Below are 17854 nucleotides of genomic sequence, written 5' to 3'. Positions count from 1 at the left end.
ACACTGGGATGTTCTTTAATGCAATGCTTGAGTGCCAAACAATGAAAAGCAGTGGGGAATTCCACTATCGGTGGAGAGTGTTAACTGGCAGAGGCAGAAGTGGACACAGCTTGCTTAGCTTACCTTCTTGCAGCAGACAAGCTGGTGATCAAAGAGGAAGAACATTCTTTGATGGCTCTTTGCTTGAGGCTGGGAAATTTTGGTTAATTCCCCAGAGTAGATAAGTTCAGAACTCTTCACAAGGACATCTTCACCCTGTCACTCACAACACAAGAGACATGTCATTTTCTTTCTCAAAAGAAGCTGACAAGTAAGATATAGCAGCCTATTGTGGAGATACTCTGGGGCCAAACAGGACGGTGGTGTTGTTTTTTTAAAAAAGTAACCATCTTCCTAGCCTTGCACTCCCAGATATTTCCCTATTAAAGCTCAAAACACACACATAAAAGCAGTTAGTGCCAGTAGGCCAAACACAAGAAAATTAGATATTTTTTTTTTACTTTTTCAAATTATTTTTATTAATTTCCCAAATTATTACAAATCAAACCAAATTCATTTAATTTAATACAAACATATGATCACCATCATTTCCTCGCATAGCTGCATCATTATTTAGCTACATCCTATTTAGAGTCCAGTTGACATCCTTCACTTGCTGTTAAACCGTTCTTCTAGCTGGCTTTTTTTTTCATCTTACAAGCAGCACCTCCATTACATCTTGTAAATAAACAATCTATTTCACGGTGTGGTCCTTCAAATACATTGTTGTTGGCAGACACGGCTTCTGTGGCACAGCGGGATGCAGTGAGCTCCCCAGAACCCACTGGGGAATGTTGCCAGGTTTTTTGCCTCATAAATCTTGGTTTTCCCCTGCCTGAACCTCCTCACTGCCCATGGAGGGAAGCGAGGAGCAAGCACCATTGACTCCTGATGTGACCGGAAACCTCAAAAGTTAAACATCACGCTTAACTTTTGAGGTTTCCAGTCACATCACGATCACTGGCAGAATCTGTAAGAACATTTCTTTACCTCCCAGTCCTCTATTGAACTTTGCCACTGAGCAATTTTGTCTATGTTTTCCAAACGCCTCTTCCTCTCATTGATGAGTCGTGCTACGTTCTTCATGGCATTCAAAGCGGCTTCGACGTCCTTAAAATCCCTAGGTTTTAAATGGATTCCATTAGAGATGTCAACACGAAGCAGCCACAATGCAAAGGGAATGGCCCTCTTCCCCAAAGCGTAAGAAACTAGCAAGCAAATTGTGGGGTTAAAAAGAAAAAAGAACAGCCAGGAGCTCTACCCCTGACTTGAAGTACATCTGATGTAATTGCTCGAGCTTTAATAGTTTCCCTATCTGCGGTGCGGAGATAATATAGAAGAGTTACAACTTGTGACTTGGTTTGCTGATGCCTGCGAAACACTTCAGCAGTATAAATAACTGTGAAGCTAGCAACTGCTGTGATTGCACTCCCGTGCTTCTCTGTACAGGACCTGGAGTGGTGTCCACTTGGAATTCTCCCCCCTCACATAATATGCCACACAACATACATCACTGCCCTTTCTTATACTTTACTTGCTGTTCAGGGCACCAGCAGTAGGAATTACAGGCACATCCTCAGTATCTGGAGGAAGCAGCTTCCATAACCAGCATCAGACCTGCTTAAGCTTTGTTGCATCAGCAAAACCGCCATCCCCTGGATGGGCATTAGCTGCAGAAACTGACCGTTTGCACGTTCCAGAGAAAAAGCCTATTTGATCACTGGAAGGTCACAAAAACAAAATGGGACCTAGACAAAACCATAAAGAAAGGCCTGCTCAAGTTACTACCGACTAATTTTTACAAGTATCAAAAGAAAGAACAAACTAAGATGGCTGCATCTGAGACAGCATATGTATCCTCCCTGCCCCTCTGTAATCCTCCGTACCTGTGTTGTGGGTTGGTATACTTCAGCAGTTCTGCAAGCTGCAGGGGGTACTTGCAAATTTTCTGCACGGGAGTCAGGAGGAAGCCATCCAGAGAGATGTCGATCATCTTCTGAAGCAGGCGACATGCTTCGAAGAAATAAACATACTTGCTCACTTTGGTGAGTCGAGAAAGCTCCATGCAGGCATTGGGGTGATTATTGCAGTACTCAGAATAGATCTGGAACTCGTTTTGCTAAATTGGAAGCAAAAAATATATCTTATTATTACTACTAATACTACTAGTAGTAGTACATTTATTATTTTAACTGTTTATTTATCTTTCATGGGTGTTATACAGAACAATAAAATTCAATAAGTTCTCCCCCCATCCTCCCATGGAAGAACAGATTCATACAAGAGAAACAGAAACCTCAGGGTAAGAACTTAATTCGTTCTGGAGGTCCGTTCTTAACCTGAAACTGTTCTTAACCTGAGGTACCACTTTAGCTAATGGGGCCTCCCGCTGCATGATTTCTGTTCTCATCCTAAAGCAAAGTTCTTATCCCGAGGTACTATTTCTGGGTTAGCGGAGTCTGTAATCTGAAGCGTCTGTAACCTGAAGCGTATGTAACCCGAGGTACCACTGTAATTTGAAAGAGCAGGTGGGGCTCGCTGACCTGGGAAGGTAGCCAATTTAGGAGAAGAAAACTTTGATCCTAAACCTCCGCTGCCTTGTGGGATATCTTCAGGAGAAGAAAAGGCTAAGGCTTAAGCCCTACACAAATCCAGAAAGGAGTCCCCAAGACAGTTGGGTGGTGCCTTGTACCCCTCCTTCCAGAAACTCCTGCAGCCCAGCTGGGGCCAGATGGATTGCTCTGTTTTGCTTTGGACAACATTAGTGAGGCCGAGAAGGGGGTCTGTGTCGCCTGGGTAGCCCAGGCCCTCCATACATACTGACAAGGCTTGTGCCCCGGGGATGTCACTTCGGTGCTGCAAACGCTGCCGTTTGACTTCACCCCCGGAGGCACACTCCATTGTCTCTCAAGACAAATGGATGCCAACAAATAGTTTGAAAGTCAGCCTACTGAGAGGTGGTAGAGAGAAGTCCATGATTTGCTGTGAATTGCTGGTGGTCGACAGGCATGCTCTTTTGTATATGCGTATGCAATAAGGTCAAAGAGACACCTACTGGAAAGTGTCTCTTTCTTTATTCTTCGTTCACCTAGTTTTTCAGTGATTTCATCCATTAGGGCCACATCCCAGATTTGATTCAGTCACATTTCATATAAGTCAACATTTATACTATTACATTTCTGATCTATAAAAATATAGCTTTTTACTTGGAAAAACAATGATAGAAAGGATCCCTGCTTCAAAGATCACAAACAGAACAGGTGAAGGAAGGAAGAACACGGGGAACAAGGTGTTCTTTTAAAAGCACAAAAAAAGAGGAGGGAGGGAGGCAATAACTAAATGGAAGTGAAATATCCAGAGGCTGGCTATAGGCAGAAGAGGCACATGAAACAGAACAAGAGAAGCCCTGTAGTGAGATTAAATTGTGGGGAAAGGGATCAGTTTGAAAAGAGATAAAGTCAAAAGTAGATCTGCCAGGGACAACTAAGCACTGATCCAGCTTGTCCAACTAAGGTAGTAACAACTATTGTTCTAAGGGTGGCGCAGCAATTTTATAAACAAAACATGTCCAGGTAAACTCTAATCCTAGACCCACTTACGTCCCTCAACTCCCTCCCTTTCCCAAGCCTAATGTTCAAATGTAATCACCATCTCTGTAGTCACAATAACAGGAATAATGTCAATACTTTCCCACATAATTCAGCTGTCAACTTACATATTCTAAGAAGCAGCAGCCCACCTCACTGAGGTGTGGGTAATCTTTGTTGAATTTCTTCTCCAGTGCTTTAACAAATTTTTTCTGGCACTTGTAGATGTCTTCAATATTCCCAAAGATTGTCTTCAGCTGCTCCTCTGTGAACATGTCTGCTCTTTTACGGCATTGTTTTATATAGCCCTGTAAACAAGTACTGTTTTATGATTCAGGTTTCTTGGGAAACAAAACCAAAGAGAACTGAAGCCCAGCTCATCCTTGGCAATACGTTTAACAGCTTGATGGAGCAATCTGATGGTGCTAAAGCACCTCAGAGATTATGGACCTGCTATGAAAATGATGATTACTGCAGAAACAAAAATACTTCTGATGTCTGCATGCAATATTCAGGCAACCAGTGCAAAGGATAATGCCTCTATTTTGAAATGCAGCACTAGAGGCAGACATCGCAGAATTCTCCAGTGAAGTAAAGCTAAGCTGCTTCTGGGGTGACATGCAGAAGAAACACTCTACAGTTTTAAGGAACTCAGAAAGATGTACAAAAATGCTCCATTTGCATTTTATGATTTTCCTAGAAGCTGCTAAAACTTAATGTCTTGTGACACCCAAGTCAAAAGGCAAATGTGTGCATTTTAGTGACACTTCACTTTCTCCTCTGTGACCAAAGGTTATGCTGGACAATAATGTTCTAATGTTGTAAGTGGAAAAATATATGATTCAATAGTAGAATAAAAGACTACAGTTGTTAGGAATTCTATATGGACCTTTTGAAGGAACTTGCTGCTCGAGTCTGACTAAAACCATTTCCACTGAAGTAGATCACCTTCCTAAGGCTGGTGCTATCCAGATGTTGGACTCAACTCTCATCACCACGTCCAATGTCTCGGGATGGAGGGAGTTGTCATCCAACAACATCTAGAGGACACCACGTTTAGAGCAACCATGTCATGTTTAACTCGATGAAATCAAGGTTTTCAAGGAACTCCTATAGAGTTCCATATTTCAAACATATTTCTAAAATTTAGCTTCTGGACTTCTTTTATCTGTGTGACTTGTTACCTCACATATGTCCTTCAGGTGCTTGATGTAATCTCTTTCCGTGCTTAGGATTTCATTGATAACATTGGTTCTCATTTGGTCCTTAGTTGTTTGCCCCACTCCATAACGGTGGGCAGCATTTCTTGAGTCGTCCTCCCTGCCATCTTCTAACTTCAAAGGATAGTCTTCCATCGGTTCATCCTGGTTCACTCGGAGCTGTTTCAAAACAGGAATATTCCCATCATATAGAAGCAAAGGCAGGACAACAACTTATTGCTTAGGACAAAATATGGGAGAAGAACATTCTGGAAGGCGGAGCTTACTGCAAGTGTTCCAACTAGTTTGTGACTCCTAGACTTGGAATATGAATCTGGCCTTAAATTCTGTTCCATCTCCCAAGGCTACTTACAGAACAACTATTTAAGATACAGATTCAATAATAATAAAACATAAAAATACAATTCCCACAAAAAATCCACAACCAAGCACCCAAAAGCCAATTCAGCAGCAAAAAGTGGGTTTTCCTGGAGAAAGCAGTGGGACGAAAGAAAAACCTCTTGGACCTGTGCCTAGAAAGTATAGGACAAGCAGAAAAAAACATGGGACAAATGGAAGGGTGGAGGAGCCCAAATTTAAGGTAGCAAAAAACTCCCATCTGTCCACATACCCAGTGGCTGCTACTGATCACTAAATCATATTAAAAATGTGTCAACTGCTAGAAGTTACTGAAGCTACAGGAAAAGTGCTTCTCTTCTCAAAATGACCCCTTTCTTGAAAGAGTTTGCTGTTAATGAATGAATTTTTAAAAACAGTGAATAGTTCTTACCCGTACGAAGCTGGCTGGGAACCAGCCCTCGCTGTCCATTATTCTGCCCCACCACCATTCTTTGTTAGTTGCATCCATTACTTCAATGACATCACCAGCCTTGAAGCCCAGCTCTTGGTCATCCATGGTGACATGATCCCAGAGTGCTTCGGCGTAGACCACACCACCATCACTGATGAGCTGGAACAGAGAAAGTAAGTATTTTCACAAACTGATCTTTGGTAGGAGATGCTCAGCTCTTGTCATCCAAGAGGAAAAGGGTGTTGGTTCAGTGCAGTTGAAAGTCCAAGACTCTGGGGTAGCTCAGTTGGTAAAGCATGAGGCTCTTAATCTCAGAGTTGTGGGTTCAAACACCATTTTGGGGGGAAAGTCCTGCATTGCAGGGGGTTGGACTAAATGACCCTCATGGTCCCTTCCAACTCTATGTCTATAATTCTATGACTGGATATTCTGAGATTTGAGCTGGGAATCTGGGTATGTAGTGTATAGCTACAGTCACAGACTATGCTCTTAGTGCCCTAGGATCTGCATAAATAGCTGAAGCAGATGGCCTAGAATCAATCCAGGTGTTTTAGCATATAATTGATAAGATGGAGGGGTTATGCTCATAAGTGTGTGCACATGCACACGCGCACACACACACACTACATCAAACACAACTACGTTAACCTGGCAGCCTCATTTATTTCTACTACTGAGCTTGTGCTACAGAAGGACTTGGTGTGCCATAGCTTTATGTAAAAATCTGGGTGATATATTCTTACTTTAAGTTTGCATTCCTTCTCTCCTGCATCAGGAGTCATCTGGAGAGAGTCTGCATTGGATTTCAAAGTTATTCTGTGTGACAAGGTGCCCATCAGTAAGGGCCAAGCCCTCCTTTCATGTTCCATTTATCTTTACAAATAACTGTTTAGCTTAATCTGTCTGGTTGATTATTCTTCCCTAAATTTACTTATTAACTAATATAACACCACAGATTTAACCATTCTTTCCCTCTCTCTCTCTCTCTCTCTCTCTCTCTCTCTCTCTCTCCATATTCCCATCTGTTGGACTCAAAGGCTACCAGTAGTTGCAGTTAAATGCCTCTTTTCCATGACAGAGCTTTTTCACTTGTTGCAGACCAAATCCTATCAGGGCCCACCTGCCCAAGAGGTGAGATGAGACAGTGGCCTCAAGGTGGCAGGCTCTGGACAGCTGCAAGGGGTGGCAGATCTGCCTCCTGCATTTGTGGGCTACCTCTTATTCCACCATGCACCCACTGCTGCATGCCCGTCTGCCATGTGCCCACCACCAGGTGGCAGCAGGATGGCAGTGGGTATGTGGCTGCTGGCAGGCAGAGGAGGAGGAGGAGGAGGCAGGGATGGCCTTTTCTGTTTTACCCCACCCAAAAGCTTCCTGGGCTGGCCCTAAATCCTATGCATGATTACTCAGAAATAAGTGCTACTGTGTCCTAAGACTGCAGTTTTAAGCATACCTCTCTGGGAATTAGGATGCTGGAACAGCAATGGATTTACTTCTGAGTAAACTAAACACACATAGGAGTTAAGGCTATTAATTTTGTTCCATAATATAATATTGCGATACGGTTAAATATTATGGCAAAGAGCACCACAGAAAGTTATGACCAGCAGAATGAGGAGCATTCATCTACACAATCAGGCAGGTAATTTCATTCTGCATGGGAGTCATGTTAACTTTTAAATGTGGATAAGCTTTTTGCCAAGCATGAGGTTGGGGTTCGCAATTATCTAGTGAAGCTGATGGTGTCATTTGCTCTGCTTCATTCTCATGCTTCACTTAGCAAGGGTAATAGGAATGTGCTGCAGAAAGACTGCTTTGCGTTGCAATCATATTGCTATGCAGTGAGCTAATTATATCTTTGCAAACCGAACTTGAGCTTCATCAAACACAGATGAAGCTAAGAAAACACACACAAACACATATTTTAAAGCAGAGGCAACAGATGGAGATAAACTATATATAAGGTTACACTCATTTCACTGCCTCTTATGAATACTTCATAAAATGTACTTTACAAACTGTGAGCCACTCAGGGGATTTTTGTTGAATGGGGAATATAGAAAGGTATAAAATAAAGCAAAGTGATTCAGCGTGATGGGGGACACCTGGCATACTAGCAGTACATGTGAAAAGGATCCAGGGGTCTTGGTGGACCACAAGCTTAACATGAGCCAACAGTGTGATGCAGCAGCAAAAAAATGGCTATTGCTATTCTAGGCTGCATCAACAGAAGTATAGTGTTCAGATCAAGGAAAGTAATAGTACCATTCTTTTCCGCCTTGGTCAGACCAAACCTGGAATACTGTGTCCAGTTCTGGGCACCACAATTTAAGACGAACTTTCCAAGCAATTTATTTTGCAAGGAGAGTGCAGTTGCTACCCATTTGTTATAGAGAATCCAAATATGTTTTCCCAAAATGTTTCTGTTGCAAGAAGAATCCAAAGCACATTACCACTTCCTGCACGTAAGTCACAATTTGCTCTTGCTAGAATTGTGAGTATCATAGAGGCAGAGGTCATGAGAATGTCATGGTACCAGTCATCAGCAGTGAACAATGGCATACTCATGCCCACAATGCAGGCACTATTCAAAAGTCTTCTTACTATTTGTTTAAAAGAAGAATAAATGCTATGCTGTTATGGTCCAATAGAAGCACTCATCTAGTTTACAACTCCAAAGCCACTCCAACATTGTGCATCAGTGATCTATGGTCCCATGTTGGATACTTCCTTCTTTGAGGTCTTAGAATGGTAGGCCCCTCCTTGTTTTCAGACAGTCCCCTAAACTAGAACAGCTGCTCACCAACAACAGGACACGTAAGAGCTACACAAACACAAGCACCAAACTCTGCAACAAACCCAGAAACCAACTCTATCCCCTTATCTAGTAACATCAGCCACAACATCAAGGTTCATTTACTTGCTAATCTTCCAATATGACATATACTATCATCTGCCTGAAATGCCTCTTTGCATTCTACATAAGCCAGATTATATGTAAAATAACACATTTGGACACACCATGGCGTAGGTGAGGCAGAGAGCTGGTGACTAACTCACTCAGTGAGCTTCATGACCAAGTAGGAATTTGAACCCAGGTCTCCCTTACTTAAGTCAAGCTCTCTAGCTACTGTATCATCTTGGTTTTCATTAGCACATCAAACAGATGGGTTCTAGTTTAGGCTTGTCATTGATGTCTAGTTTCCATGTGCAGATTTTACTCTTATTTCCAGTCAGGGGAGCATATGGAGGAGCATTGAGATTTATTTAGAAAAAAATATATGCTGCTTGATTAACAGAACCTCTAAGCAATTTACAAAGCTGTGCAAACCCCAATCTGCAGCCTGAAGTGCTATGGTCAAGCCACAGATTTACTGTTTTAATGATAGCTAGGCCTAAATATTATTTATCATTCCTGGTGCCCAAAGCTGGAGGATACTAAAAAGGTCCCTGCCCCAATCTCACCACAGTTTGCTGTGGTATAAAATTTAAAAGGCTTCTTTACACCAGGCTTTTTGGCTTGCTAGAAACATGCTTGCTGCCCAAATGCAAGACCCATAGCTGAAGCTAGATATATTGACTGTACCACAGGTGCTGCTAGAGCTCATTAGCATTTTTACACATCAGCAGCTGTTGTTAAGTATCTGCAGCAAAGCCCTGCTGCAATCTGTTTGCTTCTCCTTAAAAAATACAGATGAAACCCTACAGAGTCTTCTAGTCTTGTGTTTATTGTTTGATGTCAGAAAGTGTATACTGTACAAAAAAAAGATATAGTGGAATTTGTTGCACTAGAGCCTCTGAGTCGGGAGCAGAACAAATATTGCCAAGAGGGAGGCAAAACAGCCGCAGCCAATCCAGGTTAAAGTAATTACCACTGAAAGGAAGCAATTTATCCCTATGCATAGTAATACACATTGCCAAACTATACATCTCTGTGCACATCCTCATCATAACCATTCAGCTCTTATTTGTCTAAAGTGGTTCACCTCTGCATAATTGCCTTCTAAGTTGGCATGCAGCAGCGGAAGCACTAGGCAACAGATATATGTACATTTGGTGGGTGCAGATCTTTCATCTGCAGTTTATAAATTGTGGATTAAGGCTATTTTAGGAAATAGTCATCGTGCTAATCTTTTAGCTCTTTGGTTGTGTTAAAATACTTCTGTAATAACCCAGCACCTATAATGCTGAAGATATTTTATCACAAGATCTGGAAAAAAAATCACACATATTTCTACCAGGTGCATAAAATGCTATGTATACAGCAGTTGTTCAGCAAGGATATACTGTTTGTGAGCCTGTGTACAGCTAAGGCATAGGGTCCTAGAGCAATAAACTGCTCAGAAATGTGGGTGGGTTTAACAAAGGCCACAGCTTTGGTTAGAGAGCCCTCCATTTAGCATGGCATAGGGCAAGGGTGTTGTCATCGAATAGCCCATCAGCTGGCCGATGTCTCCAACCTAGCCCAATTACTTGGCCTTCCAATGGGAAGTTGGTCCGATGTTTTGGGCTTGCCACATTGTGAACCCATATGCTGAGAGCCCCTCAGACAACTTGGGGGCACTGGGGCCCTACAGCCCCCAGAGCTGCGGCTACAGCTGATAAGCACCACCCCAAGACACTGTGGAATCCCCCCTCCAGCAAGAAGCAGGGTGCCCATCCCCTGCTTAACCCGGCTATGGACCCTGCCCAATGCCTCCCCAAACAGAGCAAAGTTGTAACAAAATAAGCCATATAATGGGGAAGGCAAAACCCTCACAGGTCATTGTTAACCAGAGACTGACCCATATGCACAGCCATATTCTGCACAAGTCATCCCAAGAACTCCTCCCAAAAATTATGTATAATCAACTACATAAGAGGGTGGGATGGGTGGGGATGCTGGCAATGAGGCTGAGGATATTCCTGGACATACCTTTGTTTATTTCCTGGGGTCAGATCAGACAAAGCAGAGTCTTCACTCTGGTCCAAACCAGGCCCCCAGCCACAGCCCCTCATTGGCTTCTAGGGGCAATGCCACCCAGGTTCCAGCTGGGAGCAGCAAGGCAAGACAGATCCCAGGCACACTGCAATGGAACCCATCTCCCTCTTCCCTGGGGCATGCTGGGGTCCCCAGAAATCCAGGGGACCTGCGACATACCAGAATGCTTCCTCACAAATGGATTTGCAGGTCAGTCAAGCACAACTAGGGTGGCCAGATGCTAAAGAGGGCGGAGCTCCTGCACCTCTAACAGTTCTGTAAAATAGAGTTTCAGCAGAAATTCTCTCCACCACCCAGCAATTAAAGGTGCAGGAGCGCTGTCCTCCTTTGCATCTGCTTACATTATCCACACCATCTATAAATTTGGGGAGGGTGTGTGTGCCCCAAAAGCAAAAGTGGCCATTGCCCCCAAAGCTACCATTGCACCCTGCAAAATAAATGTATTTCAAATAAGTGCATGCTCTTCAGAGCACGCTTGAATACTCAAATAGTTGAACTTCCACCTTTCTTTTCTGATGGAGCAAGACTTCCTCTGATAGATTTTGAACTCCAGTTATGGTAGATTCTCAGTAGGGATTCACTTACCACACCTAAGAGTTGCCGAGCCAAGACATAGTCTGGAGTGTGCCAACAGCTATGACAGCTGGGTCAGTGTAACATTGCAAAAGCGGATGGCATGCCAAGCACAGCTGCAAGGTTATAGCACCTTTCTGGACAGACTTGACAGCTCAAATGTTGACGTTAAAGAGTTGGCTGGAAAGCTAAACTCAACAAGGAACACCTAATCAATCTCAAAATGGGAGGAAATACCAAGTTGACCTTTTGCACTGATGTAACCTTGATACAGATACAGGACTGTCCAGCACATTCATATAACTGTCAAGAAGGGGAAGAAAGATAATCATGTTTGAAGATGACACATAACAGGAATACATTGCTAGCAACTTGGTTCTAGCAAGAAGAGCTGACTGAGCTACTTGAATTCCTGCACCAGAGTAATATTCCTTCAGTGGTACTGCATCAGTGCTTGGGACACCTGGAATAATCTACAACTTTTTCAAAGGCAGGGAAGAGGCAGTGTTTCCTCCTTGTGCCCCTGATCTTCTGTGGAAATGTTTGTCCAGTGATGACATATGTCCATATGTAAGCTTCCATGGGGGGAGGTAGTATGGGGCTCAAGCAGGCCCACCAGCCTACCAACTTATTTTAAAGGGGAGCCCCAGCCAACCTAGTTATCATTATTACTTGGCATCTCAATATTTAAAGTTTTACTTGTGGTATTTTCCTCAGTATTTAACTTTTTGTGTGTGTTGGGGTAATAAAATTGCAATATATGGCACAGGACTCATTTAACCAGTCCTGTCAGTGGAAATCCTGCATAGCATAGGCAGTTCTTAAGCCTGAGCCTCCTTATTCCATTCTGCAGCCTTTCCATCACTATTCTGAACAGAAGCATCCTGTACACCAGGGAATGTTAATCTGTGGTCCTCTAGATGTTGTTAGACAGCAGGTCCCCTTCACTCTGACCGTTGGTCATGCTGGCTCGGGCTAATGAGAGCTAGAGTCCAACAACTGGAGGACCAGAGGTTAGCCACCCTGTTCTACATTCTGTGCCCCACTGGGGTCCCAGACAGTAACAGCATGTCAGATGGTGTTCTTGAAGGTTACGCTGCAACTGTGGGACTTTCTTTTCCTGGATACATGCTGGATGTGAACCAATTCCCCCCCCCCCCCAATTCTTTTTTTTTACCAACTTTTGGCAGGCAGGTTGAAGTTGAGCTTTCTACCACAAATGCTTTGCTTTCATCTGATTATCAGTAGATTCTTTATGCAACTGTTGAAAATTAATTAAAATTTGCCTCCAAATTAAAGTAACAGATTAATATTTTATAAGCAATGATTATGAAAATTAAAATAATATCCCTGACAGTGAAACAATGTTCCCTGGGCACAAGGGAGCTCCCACATATGCCTCAGAGGGTCGCTGGAAAGGAAGGTTTTAACAATTATCTCACAAACAATACATTACATGCTTTGCATTGTTTCTTAGACTGCTACCTTACTTTATTTATTATGACATGTATCAAGATATCGTAATTGTAATAAAAATGCTTTAATTGATTTGCAATGCTACAAAATAAACATGCTTGCTTCCAAAACAATATAAAAGACTTTGATTGATAAATTCTTAAACCCTAAGACACAGAGAACTTAAACTGATCTAAAGCTTTAAATCAGCTTAAACAGTTTGAGCCCATCTAAAAGCCATAAAGTGCCCTAAGCAGCTTCATGCAACCTTTAGCCCTAAAGTGGCTCCAGTAGCTTAACAGTTCCTGTTTCCCCTAACCCTGCTGGCCAATTCCTTTTTCTCCATTCAGCATTTGGGATTTGAGCTTTGATGGAGATCTCTGTGAGTTACTGACAGAACCCAACAGTTGGTGGTCTGACTTCACCCCAAATCCTGTTTGCTGTTTCTCTGGGGCTGCAATGAAGAATGAACAGAAGGCCAAGCTCAATGCACTGGGCCTAGGACCATCAGCTGCTGGGAATTTGTGCTCTCTCCCTCCAGCACAAACTCCATACGTAATGTCAGATGTTTCCAATGTAGCTGCAAAAGGCTCTGGCTATTCTGGGAATAGAATTAGTAGAGAGTAACAACAACTTCTTCATTTCCTTTTTGAAGTGTAAAATTATAATGTATGAGTGCTATGAGTATAGGTGCATTCACATACACCCATACAGTAGAGAAGATGGAAAACCTATTGTAAGTATGGACTAGGCCAGAGAGAGCCAACATGATACTCTCTAGATGTTGTTGGACTCCAGTTTTCATCAATCCCACCCAATGGCCATTTTTTCACAAGACCATCAACCCATTAGCCTCTATGACCTAGATTGCCTTTTGCCAGCTTAAACTAGAACATCACCTAGGACCCCACCTGGACAGAGCTGGCCTTGCTTCATTTAGTCATGCCCTGGTAACTTCCTGTTCAAAGTACTGCAATGTTTTATATGTGAGCCTGCCTGTGAAGGTGGACTGGAAATGTCAGTTAACAGAGCATATGGCGAAGAAACTGTTAAACGGGACTGGGTGATATGAACACAACATGCCATTGCTTTGCCATCTTCATAGAATCCTAGAATTGTAGAGCTGGGAGGATCCCTAGCTCATTTCTAGGCCCAATTCATGGTGCTAATTTTGACCTTTAGCAGCCTTCATAGCTTGGGACCAGAGCACTCAAAAGTCCACGTGTCTCCAAACATCTCTACCCAGTCCATGAAATCTTATTTCAGGATCCTGCATTGAATGGCCCCACTAAGTAAGGTACAACAGGAGGCTTGTGGGGAAAGGTGTGTTTTTATTTTTTTCATTTTTTGTTATGGCTCCCTGCTATGGAGAGACTTTCCTGGCATCTAACTTTGTGTACCCTTGGCACACAACCTTTTTATTTTTTCAGACCTTGAAAAATATAGTGGCACAATTTCCGCCCTGTGTAACATTCTCAAAAGAAAAGAAAAGAAAGAAAGAATAATAGTAATAGTGGACAAAGTGGACTGTTTCAAGAAGTGGCAGAGAGATATTTCAAGATTTGTCTGGCAGGGCAAGAAGCCTAGAATAAAATTTAAAATATTAACAGACGCAAAGGAAAGAGGTGGATTTGCCCTGCCAGACTTTAAACTTTATTATGAATCAGCAGCTTTTTGCTGGTTGAAAGAATGGCTACTTCTTGAAAACACAGACATTTTGGACTTGGAAGGTTTTAACAATGTATTTGGATGGCATGCATATCTGTGGTATGATAAGGTCAAAGCGCATAAAGCATTTAAAAACCATATTGTTAGGAAAGCACTGTTTAATGTTTGGATAAGATATAAGGATTTATTGGAAAATAAAACCCCAAGGTGGCTGTCACCGATGGAAGCGAAAGCTCAGAAAAAGCTCAATATGGAGGTTAAATGGCCGAAATATTGGGAAATTTTGGAACAAGATGGAGATAGACTAAAACTGCAGAGTTTTGAGAAACTAAAGAACAAAGTGCGAGACTGGCTTCATTATTATCAGATAATGGAGGCATATAATTTGGATAAGAAAATTGGCTTCCAGGTGGAAAAATCAAAATTAGAAACAGAACTGTTAGAACCCAAAACTAAGACTTTGTCAAGGATGTATAACTTGCTGTTGAAATGGAATACTCAGGATGAAACGGTGAAATCTGCTATGATTAAATGGGCACAAGATGTTGGACACAATATTATGTTTGCTGACTGGGAACAGTTATGGACCACAGGTATGAAGTTTACGGCATGCAATGCCCTAAGAGAGAATATTATGAAAATGATATACAGGTGGTACATGACCCCAGTCAAGCTTGCAAAAATCTATCACTTGCCCGATAATAAATGTTGGAAATGTAAAGAAACTGAAGGTACATTTTTTCACCTTTGGTGGACGTGCCCAAGGATTAAGGCTTTCTGGGAGCCGATATATAATGAATTGAAAAAGGTATTTAAATATACCTTCTTGAAGAAACCAGAGGCCTTTCTCCTGGGCATAGTCGGCCAATCGGTGTTAAAGAAGGATAAAACTTTCTTTATGTACGCTACAACAGCAGCAAGAATACTTATTGCAAAGTATTGGAAGACACAAGATATACCCACTCTGGAAGAATGGCAGATGAAGGTGATGGACTACATGGAATTGGCGGAAATGACTGGTAGAATCCGAGACCAGGGAGAAGAGTCGGTGGAAGAAGACTGGAAGAAATTTAAAGACTATTTACAGAAATATTGTAAAATTAATGAATGTTAGAATGATGTTGGATTGAAAATTAAGTGGTTTCTAGCTATAATGGTATAAAAGAATATGAAAAAACGGTTTTTTATAAGTAAAAATTTAATGTTATAATAACGTAAGATTAAAGATCAGGGTAGAATAAAGAGGGAAAGAATCTGCTGAGCTAATAAATTGAACTGGAATACAAAAAAGGGAGGTATGAGGAGGTCCGGGAAACAAGTAAATGAAAAATAATGTGATGAAAAGATTGATTGTTTTTAACTACTTTTATTTTGTATCTTTTCTTTTTTCTTTTTCTATTTTGTAATGTAAAAACCTAATAAAAATTTTATAAAAAAAGAAGAAGGAATAATAGTAAGAGTATTATTCTACATATTACAAAAACCTCATACCAGGTCGCACCATTGCAAGAGAGAATGGGAGACAATGAGCATCCCCATGCTATTTGAGTTGATCTTTAATTCAACCAAGGCTGTGAAGATCCAGGCTTACTTGTGCTGTTTTTTACAAGACGGCATATGTGCAGAAAATGTTGAGCATTTGAGAATGTTGGAAACATCTCAAGACTTCAGGGGTCAGAGAAGCAGGCCAAGAGAGTTTAAAAGATAACAGCAATTAATTCCATTGTATGTAGTTTATTCAAAGCTTAACATGCTCATGAGCACATCACAAATATGTATGCTTCTCATTGTATATGTTATCTCAGACATGTCATGAATGCTTTTGCTCAAAATAACAGCAAATTCAAAGAATAGCTGATAGCATCATTTATTCATTTGAAAACAAGCTTCCCATGCATTCAGACTGCTGCCTTGGGATGGGAAATAAATCAGAAAGGCAGCAGATAATGATCAGAGACCCCCTTTTATAGAACATCGCCTGGGAGCATGGGGTAAAATAAGCGAATAGCTGCCTTAGCATTCTTTCACACATGCCAGAAGTAGACCTGGGATGGTCTAAATAAAAGGTTCCTGAGGCCAACTTAATCATGGGTGAAGTGGGGTATACAGCCATTCTTTATCTCTGAGCATCAGCTATCTAGATACAGTGGTGCCTCGCAAGACGAAATTAATTCGTTCCGCGAGTTTTGTCGTCTTGCGATTTTTTTCGTCTTGCGAAGCCCAGTGTCGGGAAAGTTTTGGAAAAGCTTCAAAAATCACCAAGTCTTTAAAAACCTCAAAAAAAGGCTACCACACAGCGTTCTATGAGTTGCTCCTCGAAGTCAAGTCGCAACTGTATTAATGGTGTTAAGAAAAAGGAAACAAACTTGCAAGACGTTTCCGTCTTGCGAAGCAAGCCCATAGGGAAAATCGTCTTGCGAAGCAGCTCAAAAAACAAAAAACCCTTTCGTCTAGCGAGTTTTTTGTCTTGCAAGGCATTCGTCTTGCGAGGTACCACTGTAGATGCAGTAAGTCATCCTAACTTTCATTTGTCCTTTGAACTTAGCACAGATGTTCTAGTTAGTGCACAGAACCTTACATACATATATATTGCACATATGTAAGATGTGTGCACAAAGAAACAATCAATTAATTGAGGGGGGCAGCAGCTGCAAACTTTATCAAATTTCTGCATGTTCATTGTACCCATTTTATTACTCTAGGTGTTTGTTTTTCAAAAAAAAATTCTAGGTATAGGCGTGGGGCATTATCATTGACAATGCACAGAGATGTTTAAGACCTTCCCTCCCTTCCATCTCAGTAAAAAATAAAAATAAAAAAAATCACACCATGGTCAGACTCCCACCTGACTCAGACCCTGGGAGAAACCTTATCCAAGAAGGTGATTTAGGATCCCACAGCAATCCCCAGTACAACTGAGGACCTGGTCATGGACCTGATCCCAAGGTAGCCTGAAGTACCCCGTATCAAGGATGTTTTGGCTGGGTTCTTTTATACACTCTATGGCTACAGCCAAGCCCTGCGTCAGTGCCCAGTTCTCACTCTTTGCTCCCAAGGGTTTTGAAAGTAAATGCAGGAGCTAAATGAGTGGCAAACAGCAAGCTGGCATAAGGGTACCTGTGTAGATGCCAAAAGACACAATTACTATGGTTCTACCCCAGGAAGAGTCTACTCAGGAGAAGGGAGAAGGTTGCAAACAATGATCCAGCAGATGTTCAGGGCAAGAAGGCTGGCAGCGAGGATATAAAACTCAGCCTCCTCTGGATTCTTGCTGGCTTAATCACTCTCTTGTTCCTACTCTTCAGCACATGGGAGCCTATGTACACATTACTGCCTTAAAGCACAGCAAGGTCGGGTTTATCTTTTGCATTTTCAACTTGCATTGTCACATTGTTGCAGACATCAGTACAGCTTGGTGTTTTCCCAAATTCTCAATTTCTGTCCACACCAGCAGGTGTAGAGGGGGCATTGCTGTGTTCATATGGCTTACATTTTCAATTCAGTTTGAAGCTGGGGGGGGGGCATAAAATGCAGTATTTCT

At 42.0% G+C, this 17854-nt stretch overlaps 1 protein-coding gene across 1 annotated transcript in view; it reads right to left on the bottom strand.

Moving 5' to 3' along the window:
- ARHGEF4 (Rho guanine nucleotide exchange factor 4) overlaps positions 1-17854 on the bottom strand; it is a 160132-nt gene that overhangs the window by 8555 nt on the left and 133723 nt on the right. The window contains exons 7-12 of the mRNA XM_053389587.1: positions 5616-5795; positions 4811-5005; positions 3755-3934; positions 1926-2158; positions 1030-1159; positions 124-255 (exon numbers count right to left, since the gene is read on the bottom strand). Of these exons, the coding sequence (XP_053245562.1) occupies positions 124-255; positions 1030-1159; positions 1926-2158; positions 3755-3934; positions 4811-5005; positions 5616-5795 (1050 nt within the window). The remainder of the gene's footprint in view (positions 1-123; positions 256-1029; positions 1160-1925; positions 2159-3754; positions 3935-4810; positions 5006-5615; positions 5796-17854) is intronic.

This window comes from Podarcis raffonei, chromosome 5, assembly GCF_027172205.1.
Source record: "Podarcis raffonei isolate rPodRaf1 chromosome 5, rPodRaf1.pri, whole genome shotgun sequence".
In the NCBI taxonomy this organism is placed as follows: Eukaryota; Metazoa; Chordata; class Lepidosauria; order Squamata; family Lacertidae; genus Podarcis; species Podarcis raffonei.
Note: the sequence above shows the minus strand (reverse complement) of the source record. Positions and strands in the feature narration are given on the sequence as shown.